At 29.7% G+C, this 20,518-nt stretch overlaps 2 protein-coding genes across 8 annotated transcripts; both read left to right on the forward strand.

Annotated features, from left to right (window-relative positions):
• Positions 1-10,858: 10,858 nt before the first annotated feature.
• On the forward strand, positions 10,859-14,276 carry LOC124952209 (UPF0047 protein YjbQ). Its single transcript, XM_047501743.1, has 3 exons — positions 10,859-11,477; positions 12,134-12,270; positions 12,404-14,276. The coding sequence occupies exons 1-3, from the start codon at positions 11,318-11,320 to the stop codon at positions 12,617-12,619; spliced, it is 513 nt and encodes a 170-aa protein (XP_047357699.1). The 5' UTR covers positions 10,859-11,317; the 3' UTR covers positions 12,620-14,276.
• A 3,340-nt stretch (positions 14,277-17,616) lies between these two features.
• LOC124952539 (BTB/POZ domain-containing protein KCTD9) lies at positions 17,617-20,032 on the forward strand. Of its 7 annotated transcripts, none has more exons than XM_047502581.1 (7): positions 17,617-18,121; positions 18,402-18,523; positions 18,642-18,791; positions 18,905-19,065; positions 19,192-19,418; positions 19,497-19,826; positions 19,892-20,032. In XM_047502581.1, exons 1-7 carry the CDS (start codon positions 18,074-18,076, stop codon positions 20,006-20,008), a joined length of 1,155 nt encoding a protein of 384 aa, XP_047358537.1. In that variant the 5' UTR covers positions 17,617-18,073; the 3' UTR covers positions 20,009-20,032. The 7 variants fall into 7 exon arrangements, with proteins under 7 accessions (XP_047358537.1, XP_047358538.1, XP_047358536.1 ...); XM_047502582.1 differs by having other exon boundaries at positions 17,619-18,116; positions 18,615-18,791; XM_047502580.1 differs by having other exon boundaries at positions 17,620-18,121; positions 18,615-18,791.
• Positions 20,033-20,518: the final 486 nt, after the last annotated feature.

The raw sequence follows: 20,518 nt of genomic DNA on the forward strand, positions 1-20,518 counted from the left end.
ATATTTCTTCTTTTGAAGAATTATTAACGATATAAAATGGAAATATGTTAATGTTTAGTTGGAATTAGATTGAAAAGATATTGGAAAAGTAATACAATATGCAGCCATTCGCTCGGTAATACTTGCATTTAAAAATTTACAATTAAACTTTGCAAGTAATACCGACCCAGGTCTCACTACGTGGAAGTTGCTGCATGTGGAGACCCACGGACTGACGGTGACTCTACTCTAAAATCCGCGTTCCGCGATACCGATCCGCGATACCTTTCCGCTTCAATGCACTGGCTTCTTAACTAACAGGGTATGCGCAGCTTTAGCTACAGCACACCTCTTACAGATAGCTCCACCATTTGCACCGTCCGCTTCAGACATAACGGATTATTAAGCACATCTGAATTCGTGCTTTCCGAATTTCGAACAATCAAAGCGCACTCCTTAGAAATACTAATCGCGTCGCGACACCCACGTGTGTGTTATAATTACGTAGATTCTACTGTTAAGCCGAAATTCGCGAAGTACCCCCCTCGAAATATCGAAAAAATCAAACGAAGTCCACGGTAGGACCTTTAATCGCGGCCGAACACCCACGCGAGTGTTAGAAAAACGATGATTCTACTCTACAATTCGCGTTTTCGATTCGAACAATCAAACGTAATATAATCGCGCCCGAGAACACCCACGCCTGTGCCCGCCGACACGCGCGCCAGTGTTCTTCCTATCCTTCCCGTATTCGCGCGTAAAAATCGATGATGAATCCCGCCATGTGACGAATAATCTGGCCGCTGATGAACCTATCCCTCGATGACCTATACTGTAAAAGAAAAAGATAAAGAGAAAATAAAAGAACAAAAAAATATATAAAACAAAATAATATATACATACATATATAAAATACAAATAGAAAATAAATATATATAAATCGATTAGAGACCTAAATAAAGAAACGAAAAGAGAAGCAGCATGCGCCATTCCATGGTTCCTACCTAAAACTTATAAATCATAATTAATAACATAATCAAAAACATAATTAAAAGTATAAACATATAATTAAACACATAATTAAATACATAATTAGAAAGAAACAACATAAATAAATATTAAGAATACATAATTAAAAGGAAATAACATATTAATAACATAATTGAAAAGATAATTGAAAAAGAAAAATATGAGATAGAAACTAGAGACGGAGAAAGAAAAGAGAGCCCCAGAAAGAGAAGAATAGAGAGCCCCAAAAAGATCAGACAAGAGAAACAGCTTTATATGATGCTGAGACAGCAACCCGCACAGAAGCCCTCACCCATGGGCCCCTCCCATGGGTCCCACCCGAGATATATAGAGGATAATTAATGAGAGTAAATTAGAATAAACAGAAATGACAGCGGACATAAAAGGGAGATAGAAAACTTTTCTTTTCCATTTCTCTGAGAAATTATTGTACAATATATTTCTGTTATATTTCTTCTTTTGAAGAATTATTAACGATATAAAATGGAAATATGTTAATGTTTAGTTGGAATTAGATTGAAAAGATATTGGAAAAGTAATACAATATGCAGCCATTCGCTCGGTAATACTTGCATTTAAAAATTTACAATTAAACTTTGCAAGTAATACCGATCCAGGTCTCACTACGTGGAAGTTGCTGCATGTGGAGACCCACGGACTGACGGTGACTCTAATTTACTCTAAAATCCGCGTTCCGCGATACCGATCCTTTATGCCTTCCGCTTCGGACATCTAGGGCGACTTAGCTAACAGGAGGTATATAGCCTTAGCTACAGGGACCCCACTTACAGAGAGCTTTACCGTTCGACACACTCGCCTCGGGCATAACGGATTATTATGCACATCTGAATTCGTGCTTCCGAATATCGAACAATCAAAGCGCATTAATCGCGTTCACGACACTCACGTGTGTTATGATTACGTAGATTCTACTGTTAAATCCAAATTCGCGAAGTAATCTAATAGAACTGTTGAAGAAATAAAACAAAGTCCCCGGTAGGACTTTTAATCGCGCACGCGAACATTTACGTGTGTGTTAGAATAACGGTGACTCTAAGTTGAAATCCGAAGTGACATGAGTTAACCGGTATTATGACTCTCGATGATATTTGATCGAGGGATTTTCCCCCGCTTACAAATAACATGATCGTCATAATGTTGATCAGCTACATGTACTGCACTACTAGGTGACACCGTTCGCGCACCTCAAATTTCAACACTAAACGGAAGTCCATAATAGGACTTTTAATCGCGCCCGGACACCCACGCAAGTGTTCGCAAAACGGTGACTCTACTCTAAATAAACTAATCGAATATTCGAAGAAACAAAACGAAGTCCCCGGTAGGACTTTAAATCGCGCACGCGAACACTCACGTGAGTGTTAGAATAACGGTGACTCTAAGTTGAAATCCAAAGTGACATAAGTTAACCGGTATTTTGACTTTCGATGTTATTTGGTCGAGGGATTTTCCCCCGCTTACAAATAAGAGAACCGTCATTACATCGGCTAACTACATGTACAGCACTACAAGGCAAGCCGTTCGCGCACCCCGAATTTCAACACTAAACGGAAGTCCATGATAGGACTTTTAATCGCGCCCGGACACCCACGCAAGTGCTCGGAAAACGGTGACTCTACTCTAAAAAAAAACGCGTTCGCGAGGTTATCTAATCGAATATTCGAGCAAATGAAACGAAGTCCCCGGTAGGACTTTTAAGTCGCGCCCGCGTACATTCACGTGAGTATTAGAAAAACGGTGACTCTACTCTAAATTCGCGTTTTCGATTCGAACAATCAAACGTAATATAATCGCGCCCGAGAACACCCACGTTTGTGCACGCCGACACGCACGCCAATGTTCTTCCTATCCTTCCCGTATTCGCGTGTAAAAATCGATGATGAATCCAGCCATGCTACGACGACGCATCCGACCGCAGATGAATCTATCTCTCGATGATCTGTAATGGAACAGAAAAGATAGAAGCAAGAGAAAGAAAAAAGAAAGAAAATAGAAGATAATATGTACATAGAGTATAAATAGAAAATAAATAAAATAAAAAATAAATAGACAAGAGAGCTGAAGGAAGAAACGGAAGTTGAAGCAGCTCTGCACGATGTTGAAACAGCAGCGGGTATCATCACATGGGTCCCACCTAAAACATAAATCATAATTAATAAGAATATATTAATAACATAATTAAAAACATAATAAAAGAAAAAAAATATGACATAGAAAAGTAAGCTGCAAAAGATAAGAAAATAGAAGAAGCTCTTCATGATGCTGAAACAACAGTCCGCTTCTTCTCATAGGTCCTACCTAATGCTTATAAATTACAATTAATAAGAATATATTAATAACATACCTAAAAACATAAAAACATAATTAAAAAGAAATAACATAATTAAATTCTGAAAAGACATAATAAAAAGAAATAACATATTAATAACATATTAATAACATAATTAAAAACATAATGCTTAAAAATTAAAATCAATAAGAACATATTAATAACCTAAAAACATAAAAACATAATTAAAAAGAAATAACAAATAAACATTAAAGAAACATAATTAAAAAGAGATAACATAATAAAAATCTGAAAAGACATAATAAAAGGAAATAACATATTAATAACATAAGTAAAAACATAATTAAAGAAAAAAAATATGACATAGAAAAGTAAGCTGCAGAAAGATAAGAAAATAGAAGCAGCTCTTCACGACGCTGAAACAACAGTCCGCTTCTTCTCATAGCTCCTACCTAATGCTTATAAATTACAATTAATAAGAATATATTAATAACATACCTAAAAACATAAAAACATAATTAAAAAGAAATAACATTAATAAATATTAAAAAAACATAATTAAAAGAAAATAACATAATTATATTCTGAAAAGACATAATAAAAAGAAATAACATATTAATAACATAATTAAAAACATAATTAAAGAAAAAAAAATATGAGATAGAAAAGTAAGCTGCAGAAAAATAAGAAAATACAAGCAGCTTTACACGATGCTGAGACAGCAACCCGCACAGAGGCCCACACCCATGTCCCCATCCCATGGGTCCCACCCGAGACTTATAAATTATAATTAATAAGAGTAAACCAGTATGAAAAATATGAAATTGAAAAGAGAGCCCCAAAAAGAGAAGAAAAGAGAAGCAGCGCTGTAAGATGCTGAGACAGCAACCCGCACAAAGGCCCACACCCATGTCCCCATACCATGGGTCCCACCCGAGACTTATAAATTATAATTAATAAGAGTAAATCAGTATGAAAAATATGAAATAGAAAAGAGAGCCCCAAAAAGAGAAGAAAAGAGAAGCAGCGCTGTAAGATGCTGAGACAGCAACCCGCACAGAGGCTTACACCCATGGGCCCCTCCCATGGGTCCTATCCTTGGGATATCCGAGATATATAAAGGATAATTAATGAGATTAAATTAGAATATATAGAAATGACAGTGAAGAAAGTTTTCTGTGCGTTTCACTTTTAAATCGATGGTATATCGATTAATCAATAGTATATGCTAGTACATGCATATGATCTTTATAACGTTGCTAAAAATATCCTATTGTTTAAATAGTAATTAATTATACTTTACGTATATCGTACATTGTTTAAATGTTAAAATAATCTTATTTATTAATTATTCCTTCCCGTCTTTTGGTGATCTCACGTCCTGGAACTAGCTGAAAAGAAATAAGGAAAGAAAAAAGAATATATATATACCGTTATATTAATTATACGAACGATAAAATTCTGAAATTAATTTAATTAAACTTAAGAAAAATAAAAGATTAATTAAAAAAAAAAAATGAAATACGTTGAACACTGAAATAAAGAAATATTATTTTTTCTGAAAGAAATATTATTATATCTATTAATCGATAGTATATGATAATAAAAGTATATGATTTTTATAACGTTGCTAAAAATATCCTATTGTTTAAATAGTAATTAATTATACTTTACGTATATCGTACATTGTTTAAATGTTAAAATAATCTTATTTATTAATTATTCCTTCCCGTCTTTTGGTGATCCCACGTCCTGGAACTAGCTGAAAAGAAATAAGGAAAGAAAAAAGAATATATATATATACCGTTATATTAATTATACGAACGATAAAATTCTGAAATTAATTTAATTAAACTTAAGAAAAATAAAAGATTAATTAAAAAAAAAAAAAAATGAAATACGTTGAACACTGAAATAAAGAAATATTATTTTCTCTGAAAGAAATATTATATTACTTTTACATTTCATAGAAATATGATTTTAAAATAGAACTCGATTTTATTAAAATAAAATTATGAATTTAATTGAACTTTAGAAAAGAGAAAATGTGCAAAATTTATCAATCGACTTTAACGTAAAATTTGATTTTATTAAACTAGAATCATAAATTCAATTGAATTTTAGAAAAGAGAAAATGTGTAAAATTTATGCCTTAAGTTTAATATTAAAAATGTATAAAATATGAAATAATCCCATTCGCGTAAGCGTGGCAATATAGAAATGTTATTTACGAAATGTTACTTCGTCTCAGTTTTTTCTAAACCCCTACACCCATCACCATAAGAGCAATTTGAGTGACAACATTGGTAAAATTAAAATACGACTAAAAGCCATTCTCGAAAGTTTCTAATGAACCTTCGAAAATAACTCAATAGCCTAATAGTTACCCTTTTGAGCCATAGTTTGAAAATACATTTTTGCAGCTTAAGAGAAATTAGAATTAGTATATTAATTGCTGAAAATCCTGAGCTAAAATTTCATTAATTTATAATCTAGACCTACGGAATATGACTCTATAAGTCTCTTTGTTTATTAGCAAATACTCTACTCGACTTTTCTCTTTCAAAAGCAATAACTCTACCGAGACTTCTCTTTTGTTAATTCAAATTGATTTAATTAATATTTATTTAAAAATATAAATACAAATTCTTGGACGCTCCTTCTTACAAGCGAGAATTTTAATTATTATAAGAAAGTCATGTACAATTTCGCTTATAATCCAAAGACTATCCATCGAGAATGTCTTCTTGCTCATTTTTTATTAAAACTCGTCAGTATGTATTATTTTTCATGTGAGACAAATATTTAAAAATGTATTAAAATATTCAAAATTTGAAATAATTATAAACACATTTGAATAAGAAGACCCTATCCTGATCTAATAAATAAATCAAAACATAAGAAATCATTCACGAGTAAATGTCCGAAGAAATTTACTCGTGGTCACTCAATGCTCTTCTACTAATTAATTACAACCAATCACCCGTGCCAATTCGGACCTTTCATCCTCGACATGATTGAGTGATCGGAGGGACTTAAAAATTCACTCACTACTTAAGAAGTTCTGCGATGGCTCCAAAACACTCGTTCGGGATTTAGATCAAAATTGAGGGTGGATGATTCGTAGCTGATTGAAAAAGAGTCAACATCGAACTTCCTCTTCAATGATGCACTGACTCTATTACGCGGTAGTTATTTTTTAACGGACGATCACTGAGTTTACTTCGCGAAACTCTATTATCTTTTATAAATACAGTTTGTGTGACTGTTAAAAGATCAAAACACTTCGCGAACAAACACTGACTCTAAAAACTGCATTGCACGCAGTCGTTATTTAAAAGCAAAAACATTTGTTATTTAACTCGCGAATCGCGAACGAACAAACACTGCTTCTATTTTATAATATTTTTATTTTAGCAATAAAAACATTTGATTACTTCATCGCTATGTGCGCGATTACAACGAAGATCTGAAACAGAAAAATACAAACAAAATAATTAGTAACATTGTCATAATAAGAAACTGTATAAATTATTCAAGAAATGTATGATATTGAAATATACTTACTTTAAGTCTTCCTTATAACTATGCAGGAAAGATATCCTGAGAGAGCTTCGATGCTTACTTGTCGGAATCCCGAAGAAAACTGATCCAGTAACAGTCCAAGTCGATCTGAGATTTAATTTTGTTGACTTCACACTCAATCAAGGAACGGCATTCCAAACTTTAAATAACCAACAAAATTTTAATTATTTTAATTTTCTCGCGAGTTACGATCATTGAAATGTTTAAGAGAATGTACAATTGTTTAAATATTAGTGTACATTAGAGATTGTTTAAATACTTGAAACACTATCGAAAGTATTAATTTTTAAGTTCCCGCGTTTAGAAAGAGCGATACGATGTTTACTGATCGGAATGCAAAAGAAAACTAACTCGGTAATTGTCAAAGTTAATCGAAGAACCGTTTATGTTTATATTGCACAAGGCCAACAACCGCGAGGTAAAATTTTTAAGTGTCGGAATCTTTTATTAAAATTATTTTAAATTTCTCGACCGTTTTTGCTTTGCAATATTTAAACGAATGTACTATTGTTTAAATATTAGTTTATTGTACCCCGTGTACTCTAGAGATTGTTTAAATACTTGAAACACTATCGAAAGTATTAATTTTTAAGTTCTCACGTTTAGGAAGAACGAGACGATGTGTTCTGATCGGAATGCAAAAGAAAACTAACTCGGTAATTGTCAAAGTTAATCGAAGGACCGTTTATGTTTATATTGCACAAGGCCAACAACCGCGAGGTAAAATTTTTAAGTATCGGAATCTTTTATTAAAATTATTTTAAATTTCTCGACCGTTTTCTGCTTTGCAATGTTTAAACGAATGTATTATTGTTTAAATATTAGTTTATTGTACCCCGTGTACTCTAGAGATTGTTTAAATACTTGAAACACTATTAAAAGTATTATTTTCTAAGTTTTCGCGTTTAGAAAGATCGAGACGATGTGTTCTGATCGGAATGTAAAAGAAAACTAACTCGGTAATTGTCAAAGTTAATCGAAGGACCGTTTATGTTTATATTGCACAAGGCCAACAACCGCGAGGTAAAATTTTTAAGTGTCGGAATCTTTTATTAAAATTATTTTAAATTTCTCGATCGTTTTCTGCTTTGCAATATTTAAACGAATGTACTATTGTTTAAATATTAGTTTATTGTACCCCGTGTACTCTAGAGATTGTTTAAATACTTGAAACACTATTAAAAGTATTATTTTCTAAGTTTTCGCGTTTAGAAAGATCGAGACGATGTGTTCTGATCGGAATGCAAAAGAAAACTAACTCGGTAATTGTCAAAGTTAATCGAAGGACCGTTTATGTTTATATTGCACAAGGCCAACAACCGCGAGGTAAAATTTTTAAGTTTCGGAATCTTTTATTAAAATTATTTTAAATTTCTCGACCGTTTTCTGCTTTGCAATATTTAAACGAATGTATTATTGTTTAAATATTAGTTTATTGTACCCCGTGTACTCTAGAGATTGTTTAAATAATTGAAAAACTATTAAAAGTATTAATTTTCAAGTTCCCGCGTTTAGAAAGAGCGATACGATGTGTACTGATCGGAATGCAAAAGAAAACTAACTCGGTAATTGTCAAAGTTAATCGAAGGACCGTTTATGTTTATATTGCACAAGGCGAACAACCGCGAGGTAAAATTTTTAAGTATCGGAATCTTTTATTAAAATTATTTTAAATTTCTCGACCGTTTTCTGCTTTGCAATATTTAAACGAATGTATTATTGTTTAAATATTAGTTTATTGTACCCCGTGTACTCTAGAGATTGTTTAAATAATTGAAAAACTATTAAAAGTATTAATTTTTAAGTTCCCGCGTTTAGAAAGAGCGAGACGATGTGTACTGATCGGAATGCAAAAGAAAACTAACTCGGTAATTGTCAAAGTTAATCGAAGGACCGTTTATGTTTATATTGCACAAGGCCAACAACCGCGAGGTAAAATTTTTAAGTATCGGAATCTTTTATTAAAATTATTTTAAATTTCTCGACCGTTTTCTGCTTTGCAATATTTAAACGAATGTATTATTGTTTAAATATTAGTTTATTGTACCCCGTGTACTCTAGAGATTGTTTAAATAATTGAAACACTATCGAAAGTATTAATTTTTAAGTTCCCGCGTTTAGAAAGAGCGATACGATGTGTTCTGATCGGAATGCAAAAGAAAACTAACTCGGTAATTGTCAAAGTTAATCGAAGGACCGTTTATGTTTATATTGCACAAGGCCAACAACCGCGAGGTAAAATTTTTAAGTATCGGAATCTTTTATTAAAATTATTTTAAATTTCTCGACCGTTTTCTGCTTTGCAATGTTTAAACGAATGTATTATTGTTTAAATATTAGTTTATTGTACCCCGTGTACTCTAGAGATTGTTTAAATACTTGAAACACTATTAAAAGTATTATTTTCTAAGTTTTCGCGTTTAGAAAGATCGAGACGATGTGTTCTGATCGGAATGCAAAAGAAAACTAACTCGGTAATTGTCAAAGTTAATCGAAGGACCGTTTATGTTTATATTGCACAAGGCCAACAACCGCGAGGTAAAATTTTTAAGTATCGGAATCTTTTATTAAAATTATTTTAAATTTCTCGACCGTTTTCTGCTTTGCAATGTTTAAACGAATGTATTATTGTTTAAATATTAGTTTATTGTACCCCGTGTACTCTAGAGATTGTTTAAATAATTGAAAAACTATTAAAAGTATTAATTTTTAAGTTCCCGCGTTTAGAAAGAACGAGACGATGTGTACTAATCGGAATGCAAAAGAAAACTAACTAGGTAATTGTCAAAGTTAATCGAAGGACCGTTTATGTTTATATTGCACAAGGCTAACAACCGCGAGGTAAAATTTTTAAGTATCGGAATCTTTTATTAAAATTATTTTAAATTTCTCGACCGTTTTCTGCTTTGCAATATTTAAACGAATGTATTATTGTTTAAATATTAGTTTATTGTACCCCGTGTACTCTAGAGATTGTTTAAATACTTGAAACACTATTAAAAGTATTATTTTCTAAGTTTTCGCGTTTAGAAAGATCGAGACGATGTGTTCTGATCGGAATGCAAAAGAAAACTAACTCGGTAATTGTCAAAGTTAATCGAAGGACCGTTTATGTTTATATTGCACAAGGCTAACAACCGCGAGGTAAAATTTTTATGTATCGGAATTTTTTATTAAAATTATTCTAATTTTTTCATGCTTTATCGTTTATTTAATGTTTAGGGGAATGTACTATTGTGTAAATATTAATTTATTGTACCCTTGTGCATTAAGGATTTTTTAAATAATTATAAAACTATCGAAAGTATTAATTTATAATATTTTACGTTTTTGAAAGAGAGAGCTGCGATGCTCACTCGTTGGAATCCAAAAGTTTACTAATCCTTGATTGTCAAAGTTAATCAAAAGGCCGTTCATGTTTACATTGCTCAAAACTGACCACTCCGAGATTATAATTTTTAAGTATTGGAGTTTGATATTACAATTATTTTTAGTTTACGCGTATTACCGTCCTTTTTGACGTTTTGATGAATGTACTCTCATTTAATTTATTATTATTATTATTTTATTCTTTTGCGTGTACATTAATGACTGTTTAAATAATAGAAAAATTATCGAAAGTATTAATTTATATGTTTTCACGTTTAGGAATATAGAATTTCGATATGTACTCGTCGGAATATAAAAGAAAACTCCGGAACTTTCCGTAATATTTGCAAATTATTCTAAGATGAACTTGTAAATCTGTAATATTTTTCATTCTGTGTATAAAAGTATATAAACGAATATAAAAGAAAAGATGAATCGAAAATGGAATCATATAATCGCGCCTATCAATTCCAATTGTATATTCGGCATGAATTCGTGCTGCCACATCCCCCTTTAGGCTATTTCTATGAACGATATTCTGTGGACGATATATAATATTTCTGACCGCTACTGACTTATCTGAACATATCCAACTGGTATATCTAAAGCTAACAGAGTCGGGGTCGTCATCGCCAATAATGGCGGTTTCCGGCGGCACGACTATCAAAGGATATAGACATGGAGTCGACCGACTGTTAAACTGTGATACAAGTCTGTGAATGCAACACGGATACACATACCTTTAAATATTCGTAAAGGCAATCGTTCTATTTCACGTTTTCGTGAATAAACGTTTTACACAGATAAAACTAAGTTAGACAATCAAACATTAATACGTTTCGTGGGATGTGGTTCTTCCGCATTTGTGAATAGTCAAACAATTTTCGATGCGAGACGTGTGTAGTGTTTCTCAAATGGAGTTGACTGTACAATCGTGATTTTCGGCTTCTAATAGACTGACCGCAGTTTACACAACATCGCAGAAAAAGGAATTATTGTCCGTTCCATTTAAACGTGCGATCCTTCCATAAAAATTACCATATCATGGCCTCGTCAAATAGAGGTATACAAATTGGTTCGGCCTGGTATCAAACTAAAATTAACCTAAGACCACAGCATCGTGGCGTACATCTTGTCACCGAAGAAATTTTAAGACAAATTCCAGAACTGTATCAGTTCTCTGTTGGTCTTTGTCACATACAGAGTAAGTAATTTTGTTTCTGACAAACGATTTTTGTACTGTCTTGTAATCGTGTGTATATACATATTCACATGTATATATAACACATATTGCATTATGTATACATGTATATGAATTATACTGTAATGTGTGTGTGGTGTGTATATATATATATATATATATATATGTATGTACATATATCTATATATATAATATATGCAGAAGTACACACAAATTTGTAAATATTGTTAACTGTAAATCTTTGACATGATATAAGTAATATATACCATAATTAATGTTATAAAAATATGTATTAAAGTATAAAGCATGTGCCCTATGCTGTATTATGGCTTTGATTTTTATTTAAGATATTATTTAATATTTAAAAATCAATAAATAATTATTAAGTTACATTAGATATGTTTACACCATTTTTTTTTTAAATCTTAATTATTAGAATAGAGATGAGAGTTTCAACTATTGCTAAGTCATGTACGTGTGCAGTGTATATGTAATATTTTCAGGAGAAGAAGTTTTAGGAAGTATTTGAAAAAAATTGATTTCTTTATTCATGTAACTATTATTAGTTGATTCTTTAATTTATTATTATTATATATAACAGCATTCTATATGTATATATGACGAAGTTTTAAAAAGATCATATTTACTTTTTATAATAGTTCTTCATACATCAGCTAGTTTAGCATTAAATGAAAGCTGGGACCCTGATGTAAGAGATGATATGGAAATGATGCTTAATAAAATAATTCCTGAAGGATTAGAGTATCGACATAACTGTGAAGGTCCAGACGACATGGTAAGTTCTTTAATTTTGTAATAATTATAAAATAGAATTATAAATTAATACGATTATAACGAGTTGTGTTATTTATAATTATGATTAAAAAATTAAATATATTAAAAATTTTAATTTTGATTCTTTTTTTTAGCCGGCACATGTAAAAGCATGCTTTTTGGGATCTTCATTAAGTATTCCAATTACGGATGGGAAGTTAGCCCTTGGTACATGGCAAGGTATTTGGTTTTGCGAACATCGTGATCAAGCTGGAAGTCGCAAATTAATTATAACATTGACCGGTTGTCTCAGGGATTCAGCACGTAGCCCTTTAAGTCCTGTCAGCCCTATTGCTTCTACTAGCAGCTAGGACCAATCACACCCCCAAAGGTGTGGCAAACGTCAGCTGCACATATCTACTTCTAGTGATTCAAGCTAGCAGCTGCTTAATTCTAGAGAAAACCTAAGAGTAGAGTCCAAGGAAGAGTGAGTGGATACTATGTAAACATATAAGGAGTGTATATATGAGTCTTTATATTGAAAAAATAGCTGGGAATTTGCTTAATTTTTAGAGTCATACTTTAGATATTCAATTAAATCATTATACAATTACAGGAACAGACTATTTTATTTTTTAATTTCTTTTTACATCTGCTTTTAAGAATAAACTGCTTTAAATTGATAAAAAAACATGCATGCACGTATTTGAGTGATCCATGCAATAAGTTCTGGTTCATTATTTATGTTTCATGCATAATTGAATTCATTTAATAAAATTACAAAAGGTACAAAAGTCAAAGTTGGATGTTTAATCTAGTAACGATATATTGCAGTTACTGTGCAATAAAGTGTTCCATACCAAAAAAATCATGACAGATATAAGTTATACATACTTTAGAGAAATGCAACGTAATTACATTAGTATCCTATACTCTTTCTCGTTACTCTTAGATACAAATAATCTAATGCATTCTAATGCGTCCAGTACTCCGAATTTAATTATATATAGCTTTATTTAAGAGACCCTTTTACAAAAATAGTAAAATTTGCCAAGAAAATTATACAGACAAGTGCTGGTCTGAAAACTTGCATTCTTTTTTATATCGTGCAAGATAACCAGCTTTAATACATTCTTTGTTATAACTTTCTAATTCGCTGCTTTTCATAGTGCTGCTATTTCTAATGACGTTTCCATTACACTGGGGGTGTACATAGAAAGGTATTTCTCAACAAATTCAATATCAAAATTCTTTGCTGTGCTAATGCATTTCTGCTAGAAGTAATTCCAAAATCTTAAAAATAAGATGCATTTACTGATATGTGTGCAAATTAAGAACCATTAAAAGTTCCAAGATTATACAGCAATGATCTATATTTTGCATTTGTAAGCAAAACTTGGCATTTTTAAATCTAAACATCCTAGTGTAATATAAAATGATGCATACATTCCTGCAGAGATCTAGCACTGCAAAGAGCTATAATAAAAATAGCATTCTCATTACGTTTATTATTAACCAAAGGTTATTGTGAACTTGTAAATGTATCTAATATAAAATTAAGCAAGTTGATGTTAGTCAGTAATATTATCCATGTATAGCGTAAACAATCGTCCATTCATCGATTAATGGATACGCTTTGTAAAATATCTAATCCAATAATCCATAGCTTAAATATCAACGAGTTATAACATTTCGTCTATAACAAAATTATACACCAGATTGGTGCACTTCGTGATACAATCTCAAATACTGGAGATTACGAAATTCATGCGCGCGATTGTGATTTTGATCTTCTAAATATATCCAAAAAAAAAAAAACAACAAATTTTTATGCCTATATGCCGAATAACAACTGAGCTGTCTAACTGAGGATAAGTGATAAGCAAATATATGTCTGTCAAGCTGCCAATACTGACATACATCATTGGAGTAGCATGAGCTACTGTACTGCATGTTTACTACACTTGATGGTGGTATATAAATTACAGACTTTGCTTCTAATAAATATAATAAGTGAATTTTACTGCTCACAGATTTCTTTTATAATTTAATTTGTAAGTGAAATTATTGGAAAGAAATACAACCCTTTGCACTCACATTGCTGGTGTGACAATACTAATTTTCCCTAAAACTCTTGAATCATCTCTGATGTGATACTACATTTAGGTAATAAAACAAAACAGTATATAAAATGTTGTTACTCAAACATTGTATTTAAGGTATAGATGGCGATTCAAATAAAATGTTTTGAACTCTTTTTTTCTGAAACTATTATAGATAATATTTATTGTTGTTATTATTATTAATTTCTTTTTTTAATCAAGACGCTCATAAAACCTGATTGTTTCATGGATAAAAAAATGTAATAACCTTTTTTTTTGTATGTATTAAATAATTTCTATGTCTTATTTAATTAAACCAAAAATTCAAGTTGCTATCTGTAATAGTATTGGAGAAAAGAATTTATAACATTTTATTTGAATCATCCTCCATATTTTTAATACAAATTTCAAATAAAAAAAGTTTTATATTATTTTATCTTATTAACTAAATGTTATGTTATATCTGAGATGATTGAGGAGTGCAAAGGATTAAATAACTACAACAATTATTTCTGCCTAAGATACCAAAATAGGAAAAAATAAAATCAGAGTATAAAAAATTACTGAGAACAGATTACAAAAATGATTATAGTGCAAAGAGATAAAAAAAATCAAACAAAAAAAAAAGAAAAAGAGAAACTGAAATTTTAACATTTACACATAAACATTTATAAACTATGTTTTTTATAGCAATTTTCTCTTTCTCTCTCTCTCTTTCTCTTTCTCTCTCTCTCTCTCTCTCTTTCTCTCTCCCTTTCTCCCTCTCTCTCTTTCTCTCTCTTTCTGTATAATCCTGCCAGTTGGACAGTTTTAATATAAGATATGGTAAAAACAAAGTAAAAAACATATTATCCTTTTGTTATTACGAGCATATGGATGTACATAATAATGATTCATCAAAAAAAATGCTCTGTGCCAAACATTTGTTTGGTCCTTTGGATTGTACAGTTTTATCTTCGTTTGAATGAAAATTCTGTACAAAAAGAAAAATTGAATAATCTTTTCGCGAAATAGATATTCATTAAAAGTCAATCTACACATAATGTACATGCAGAATGCTAAATTCTATATATTATATTATTTTACTTACATAGAAGTAAATGTGAAAGGAAGATAAATCCATTTTGTAAGAGCATGATATTAATTGCAACTAATTCACTAAATGTATTAAATCCAAAAAATAATTTATTACTCATTTTAATGCTTCATACTATGGAAAACTCTTTTGCTGACTAATGTCGATAAATTGTACATCCAACTTGGCATTCATATAGAAGGAATTTTTAAAGTTAAGAGTATCATAAGATATGTTAAATATATCTACACTATTTTAATCTTAGTAAATGAAATATAAATGTCCATTGTTTCTTAAATTAATTATCTGCATGTAATTATAAAATGTTTCAATTTTATGTAAAGACCAGGCTTGAGGATCAAATTTTTGGAAAATTCTTCATTACTGTATTACAAGCAAATGTGCTACATGTTTCATATAAATTTCATTTAACATGTATATATAAATTTTTAAGAAATTGAATGATATTGGTATATCTATATATCGAAAAAACAATATTTCTTTGAATTTACATTTAAAGTTTATTATTTCTTTCAAATCATTTAATTAACTCATATATGGCATACATACTGGAGCAGCGAGATGATTTCATTAGTTAATTTAGGATAAGGAATAATACAAATATGAACAATTTTGCTAATTTATTTAGCATATCGTTCTAAACTTTAATCACTGCTGCAGTATGCACGAGGCCTTGATATTTAAAATTAAATTAATACACTTGCAATTAACAATAAGTAAAAAATATTTTTCCTCCTTGCAAGGGATTCTTAACTGTTGAAAAATAAAAATAATGATATATAATATATATACATATATATATACCTTATACGCATATATATAATATATATGTATATATGGATTATAAAATATTAATCTAATTTTTTTTTAATATTAATATGCTTCCCATTATGTGAAATGTATATATGTGTATGTGTATATATACATATATATATAATTATAATTTGATATAATTTATTCCACACAAAGTAATTTACAAAATAGACCTATGCTAAGAACATTTCTAATATATTTATTAGGATTATGATATATACTGAATGCAATGCAACCACTTTCACACATCATATTAGAAATTTATGTTAAGTAAAATTAATATTATTGAAATTTAAGCATTGAAATTATGCAGCCCGCTGGAATTGAGTTTCTACAAAAAAAAAAAATACTTTATTACATATATATATATATATATATATATATATATATAAAATTCCAGTTACGACAATAGTAACTTTAATAATTTATCAAAACATAGTTTAGTCTTATTGTACCAAACACAATACAAATTTAATGCTAATTAGATATATACTTAGTAATATTAATTAATTTATCATGACACACATTAAATGTATATACATTAGATCCCACATGTTTTCTTTTTTTTTCTTTTCTTTTTTTTTTTTTTTTTTTCATTTTTTAAAAATAATTAAGAAACATTTTTATATAATAATGAAATGGCGTATGTGTATCTTTTGAAAACTTACATAAAAAAAAAAGAAATACAAGAAGAAATAAAAGATCTTCATGCAGGAGAGTAATGTGATCAACAGCCTGAAAGGTATTTCTGAAGCTTATTTTCATATGTGATGAAACAAGGAAAAAAAAGGTATTGCATATTGTTAACTTGTATATTCTGGCCGAACGATCATTGCAGATATTCTACTTGGACAACCATGGAATAAGGATACATGTTACTGTCATTGATAAAGTTATATAGGCCTTGTATTTCTCAAAAGCAATGGCACGTTTGCATACTTCAAAAAATGGCACTAAAAAGAATCAACATTCTAGATGGAAGATCTTACTTTGTATATTTTAATCTGTTAACCCTTTCATTTCCAATTACTCCTATCATTTTTCCAGTCGATAAGCAAAAGTAATATAGAAAATAAAAGATATGAATAAGTCTTGGAATTGATCCTTTGTCATTTTTGGAATAAATAATAATAATATTACATAGACACTTAAAGATTCTTATCAATCAGTACTGTTTCTTTCGGGTTTTTTTTTTTTCCTTCTTTTTTTTTTTTTTTTTTTTTTTTTTACAGAAAGGTTTTATAGATTGTTTTTATTCTATGTGATTTAAACTTATTTGATTAAGAATATTAACGAAAATAATTTCACAAATTACTTGAAAATTAATTACAATTACAATTACAAAAGTAATTATAAAAATTATATAAAATACGAAATGAAATTATTGTTCATTCTAAAAACAACAATATGTACGATTAAATTAATTGGAAAGGCACATAAGCATATAAATGCTTACGAATATAGAATACGGAAAGACCTTGCATAGTGCGATATTTCCGTGTATTTATTATTCTTCTTGAAAATAATTTGAGTCATCCGATTGGGGTCGTTACTGATCTGTATGCAGTGATAACGAATCTTTCGTATCCAACGTATCCACGAAGAAAAAAAATTGTTTTTATTACGTGTACATTCACATATATGTACATTAAACGTTAAACGTTAAGTAATACGTGAATGTATGATTTTTTACTTATAAATAAAAAAATGTCACGCGTTCGATAGATTATGTAGATATAATTTTTTCGATAAAACGTTACCGGCAATTACCGGCGTTTTATTCAATTGACGAAAGTTTATAGTTTTGACAAATTATGAAGAGAGTGATACTTTTTGTGAACGGCACTGATGTTAATGGCAAGGTTATATTTCTTTAAATTTAATCTAAATATTATAAATTCTTTACGCACACGAATACATATTTAAATTTGAGAATGATTTGTTTTTTTAACCAAATATTCATTATTTTTATTTTGTATCGGTAAAACCAATATATAGACACATCAAAATTATTTGTTAAAATGTTTACTATAATTAATCATTTGTTAGTTAGAAATATATGAAAATTATTATCTAGGCATATATTATAATTAAATTAAAGAAATGATTTTTTGTCTTGATTGATGTCTTTATTTGTTCTAGGTATTTATGATTACGCATTCTTTAGACGAATTATTGTTTGCTGCTAGTACAAAGTTTGAAATCAATGCTAAAAGAATCTTTACTCCCCAAGGTGGAGAAATTGATGATATTAAGTTGATTAGGTAAAATCATTAAATAATGATTTGGGACATTAAGTAAATGTTACTTTTTAATAGATTTCTTAAATTATTTACTTTTAATTTATTTTTATAGAGATGATGATATATTATATGTTTCAAGTGGAGAAGATTTCATTTCTAAAAATAAAGTTGCTAACGATGATCAAATCAATGAAAATTCAGAATGGATTACATTGAATGTTGGAGGAAAATATTTTACTACTACAAGAAGTACATTAACAAAAAATGAACCGATGAGTATGCTAGCCAGGTTTGAATATTTAATATTTTTCAATTATATGATTGTACTTGTATTATGTAATGTAACAGTGAAATAATATTGATTGTCTTAAATTTTATTATAAATATAATTTTGTTTTATAGAATGTTTACAAGAACACAAAAGTCTGATTGTATGTTAAAGCCAAGTCTAAAAGATCCCAAGGGTGCCTTCTTAATCGATAGAAGTCCTATATACTTTGAACCATTATTGAATTTCTTAAGACATAATCTAATGATATTAGATTCTAATGTTAATGTAAATGGTATGATTCTTTTTTTATTAATCAAACAAATGCAGAACATTCCATGACTTATGACTTAAAGAAATGCATATATATATATATATATATATATCTTTTTTTTTCAATTTGCTATACATCTCTTCTTAGGTGTGCTTGCAGAGGCTCATTATTATGGGATGGAAAATGCTATATGTGTTCTTACAAAAATGGCCAATGAAAAAAATTCACCAACAGATGGTCTAATAACTTTAAGTCGCAAACATGTTGTGAAAGCAATCATGTCCACATCGCCAACTTCAGAACTCAGATTCCAAGGTGTCAATTTTTCAGGTGCTGATCTTTCTAAGTTGGATCTTAGGAACATTAATTTTAAGGTTTGTTTACTACAATAAAAATGAAAGTTGTATTTTTTTACTATTATGGTATATTAAATATAAAATGATTCCTTTCAGTATGCTGTTATGGATTCTTGTAATCTAGCAGGTGCTAACTTATCCGGATGTTGTTTTGAACGAGCTAATTTATCTCATGCCAACTTCCAAGGTGCACAACTTTCATGTGTAAGAATGCCATGCGCCAATTTGGCTTCTGCAAATTTACGTTCATGTAACTTTGAAGATCCTAATGGTTCACCTGCAAATATGGAGGGTGCAGATTTTCGAGATGCTAATTTTGAAGGAAGTAATATGCCAGCAGTAAACTTGAGGGTGGCCACATTAAAGAATGCTATTTTACGAAATTGTGATTTAAGATCAGCTGTATTGGCTGGTGCAAATTTAGAGGTAAAGTAATGACAATTATTTTATTCATTTATATCATTATTACCATAATTAAATTTATATTGTAGCGTTGTGACTTATCGGGTTCAGACTTACAAGAAGCCAATTTACGTGGAGCAAATTTGAAAGATGCCACGTTTGAATTAATGCTTACACCCTTACATATGTCTCAAACCATTCGGTAACAATAAAAGAAATACTAATTCTTATAACTTTTTGCTTATTGTGATATAAATATGGTTTATATCTGACTTGAATGATATTTTAGTCAAATAATATGAGTTGCAACATTGGTAAAATTTTTAATGATTTGTTATAAAAGTAATATTTTATATCTATAATTCATTTAGGTAAAATTATTAAGTATTATTTGTATATTTTCATATATTTTCTATTTATAAAATATTTATTAGAAAGACAATTATTCAATACAATTTCTGACAAAAAAAAAAAGAAGAAAAAGAACTAAAGGAATTGTAATGAAAGGTAACATTTATCATAATTTTTTACTTTTATTAGGTAAAATAAAAATTGATAAACTGGAATTCATAAATTAAGTAAAAAAAAATGTAATTTCAGTGGAATCTTATATGTGCTCTTTCTGTAGCTCTACCGCTGCTATATGCGTGCACTAGCACGTATATTATAAAATCAGATGTGCTATTACATTTTCCATAATAATGTATTTGGTAGTG

The sequence above is a fragment of the Vespa velutina genome, chromosome 10 (assembly GCF_912470025.1).
Source record: "Vespa velutina chromosome 10, iVesVel2.1, whole genome shotgun sequence".
Taxonomy (NCBI): domain Eukaryota; kingdom Metazoa; phylum Arthropoda; class Insecta; order Hymenoptera; family Vespidae; genus Vespa; species Vespa velutina.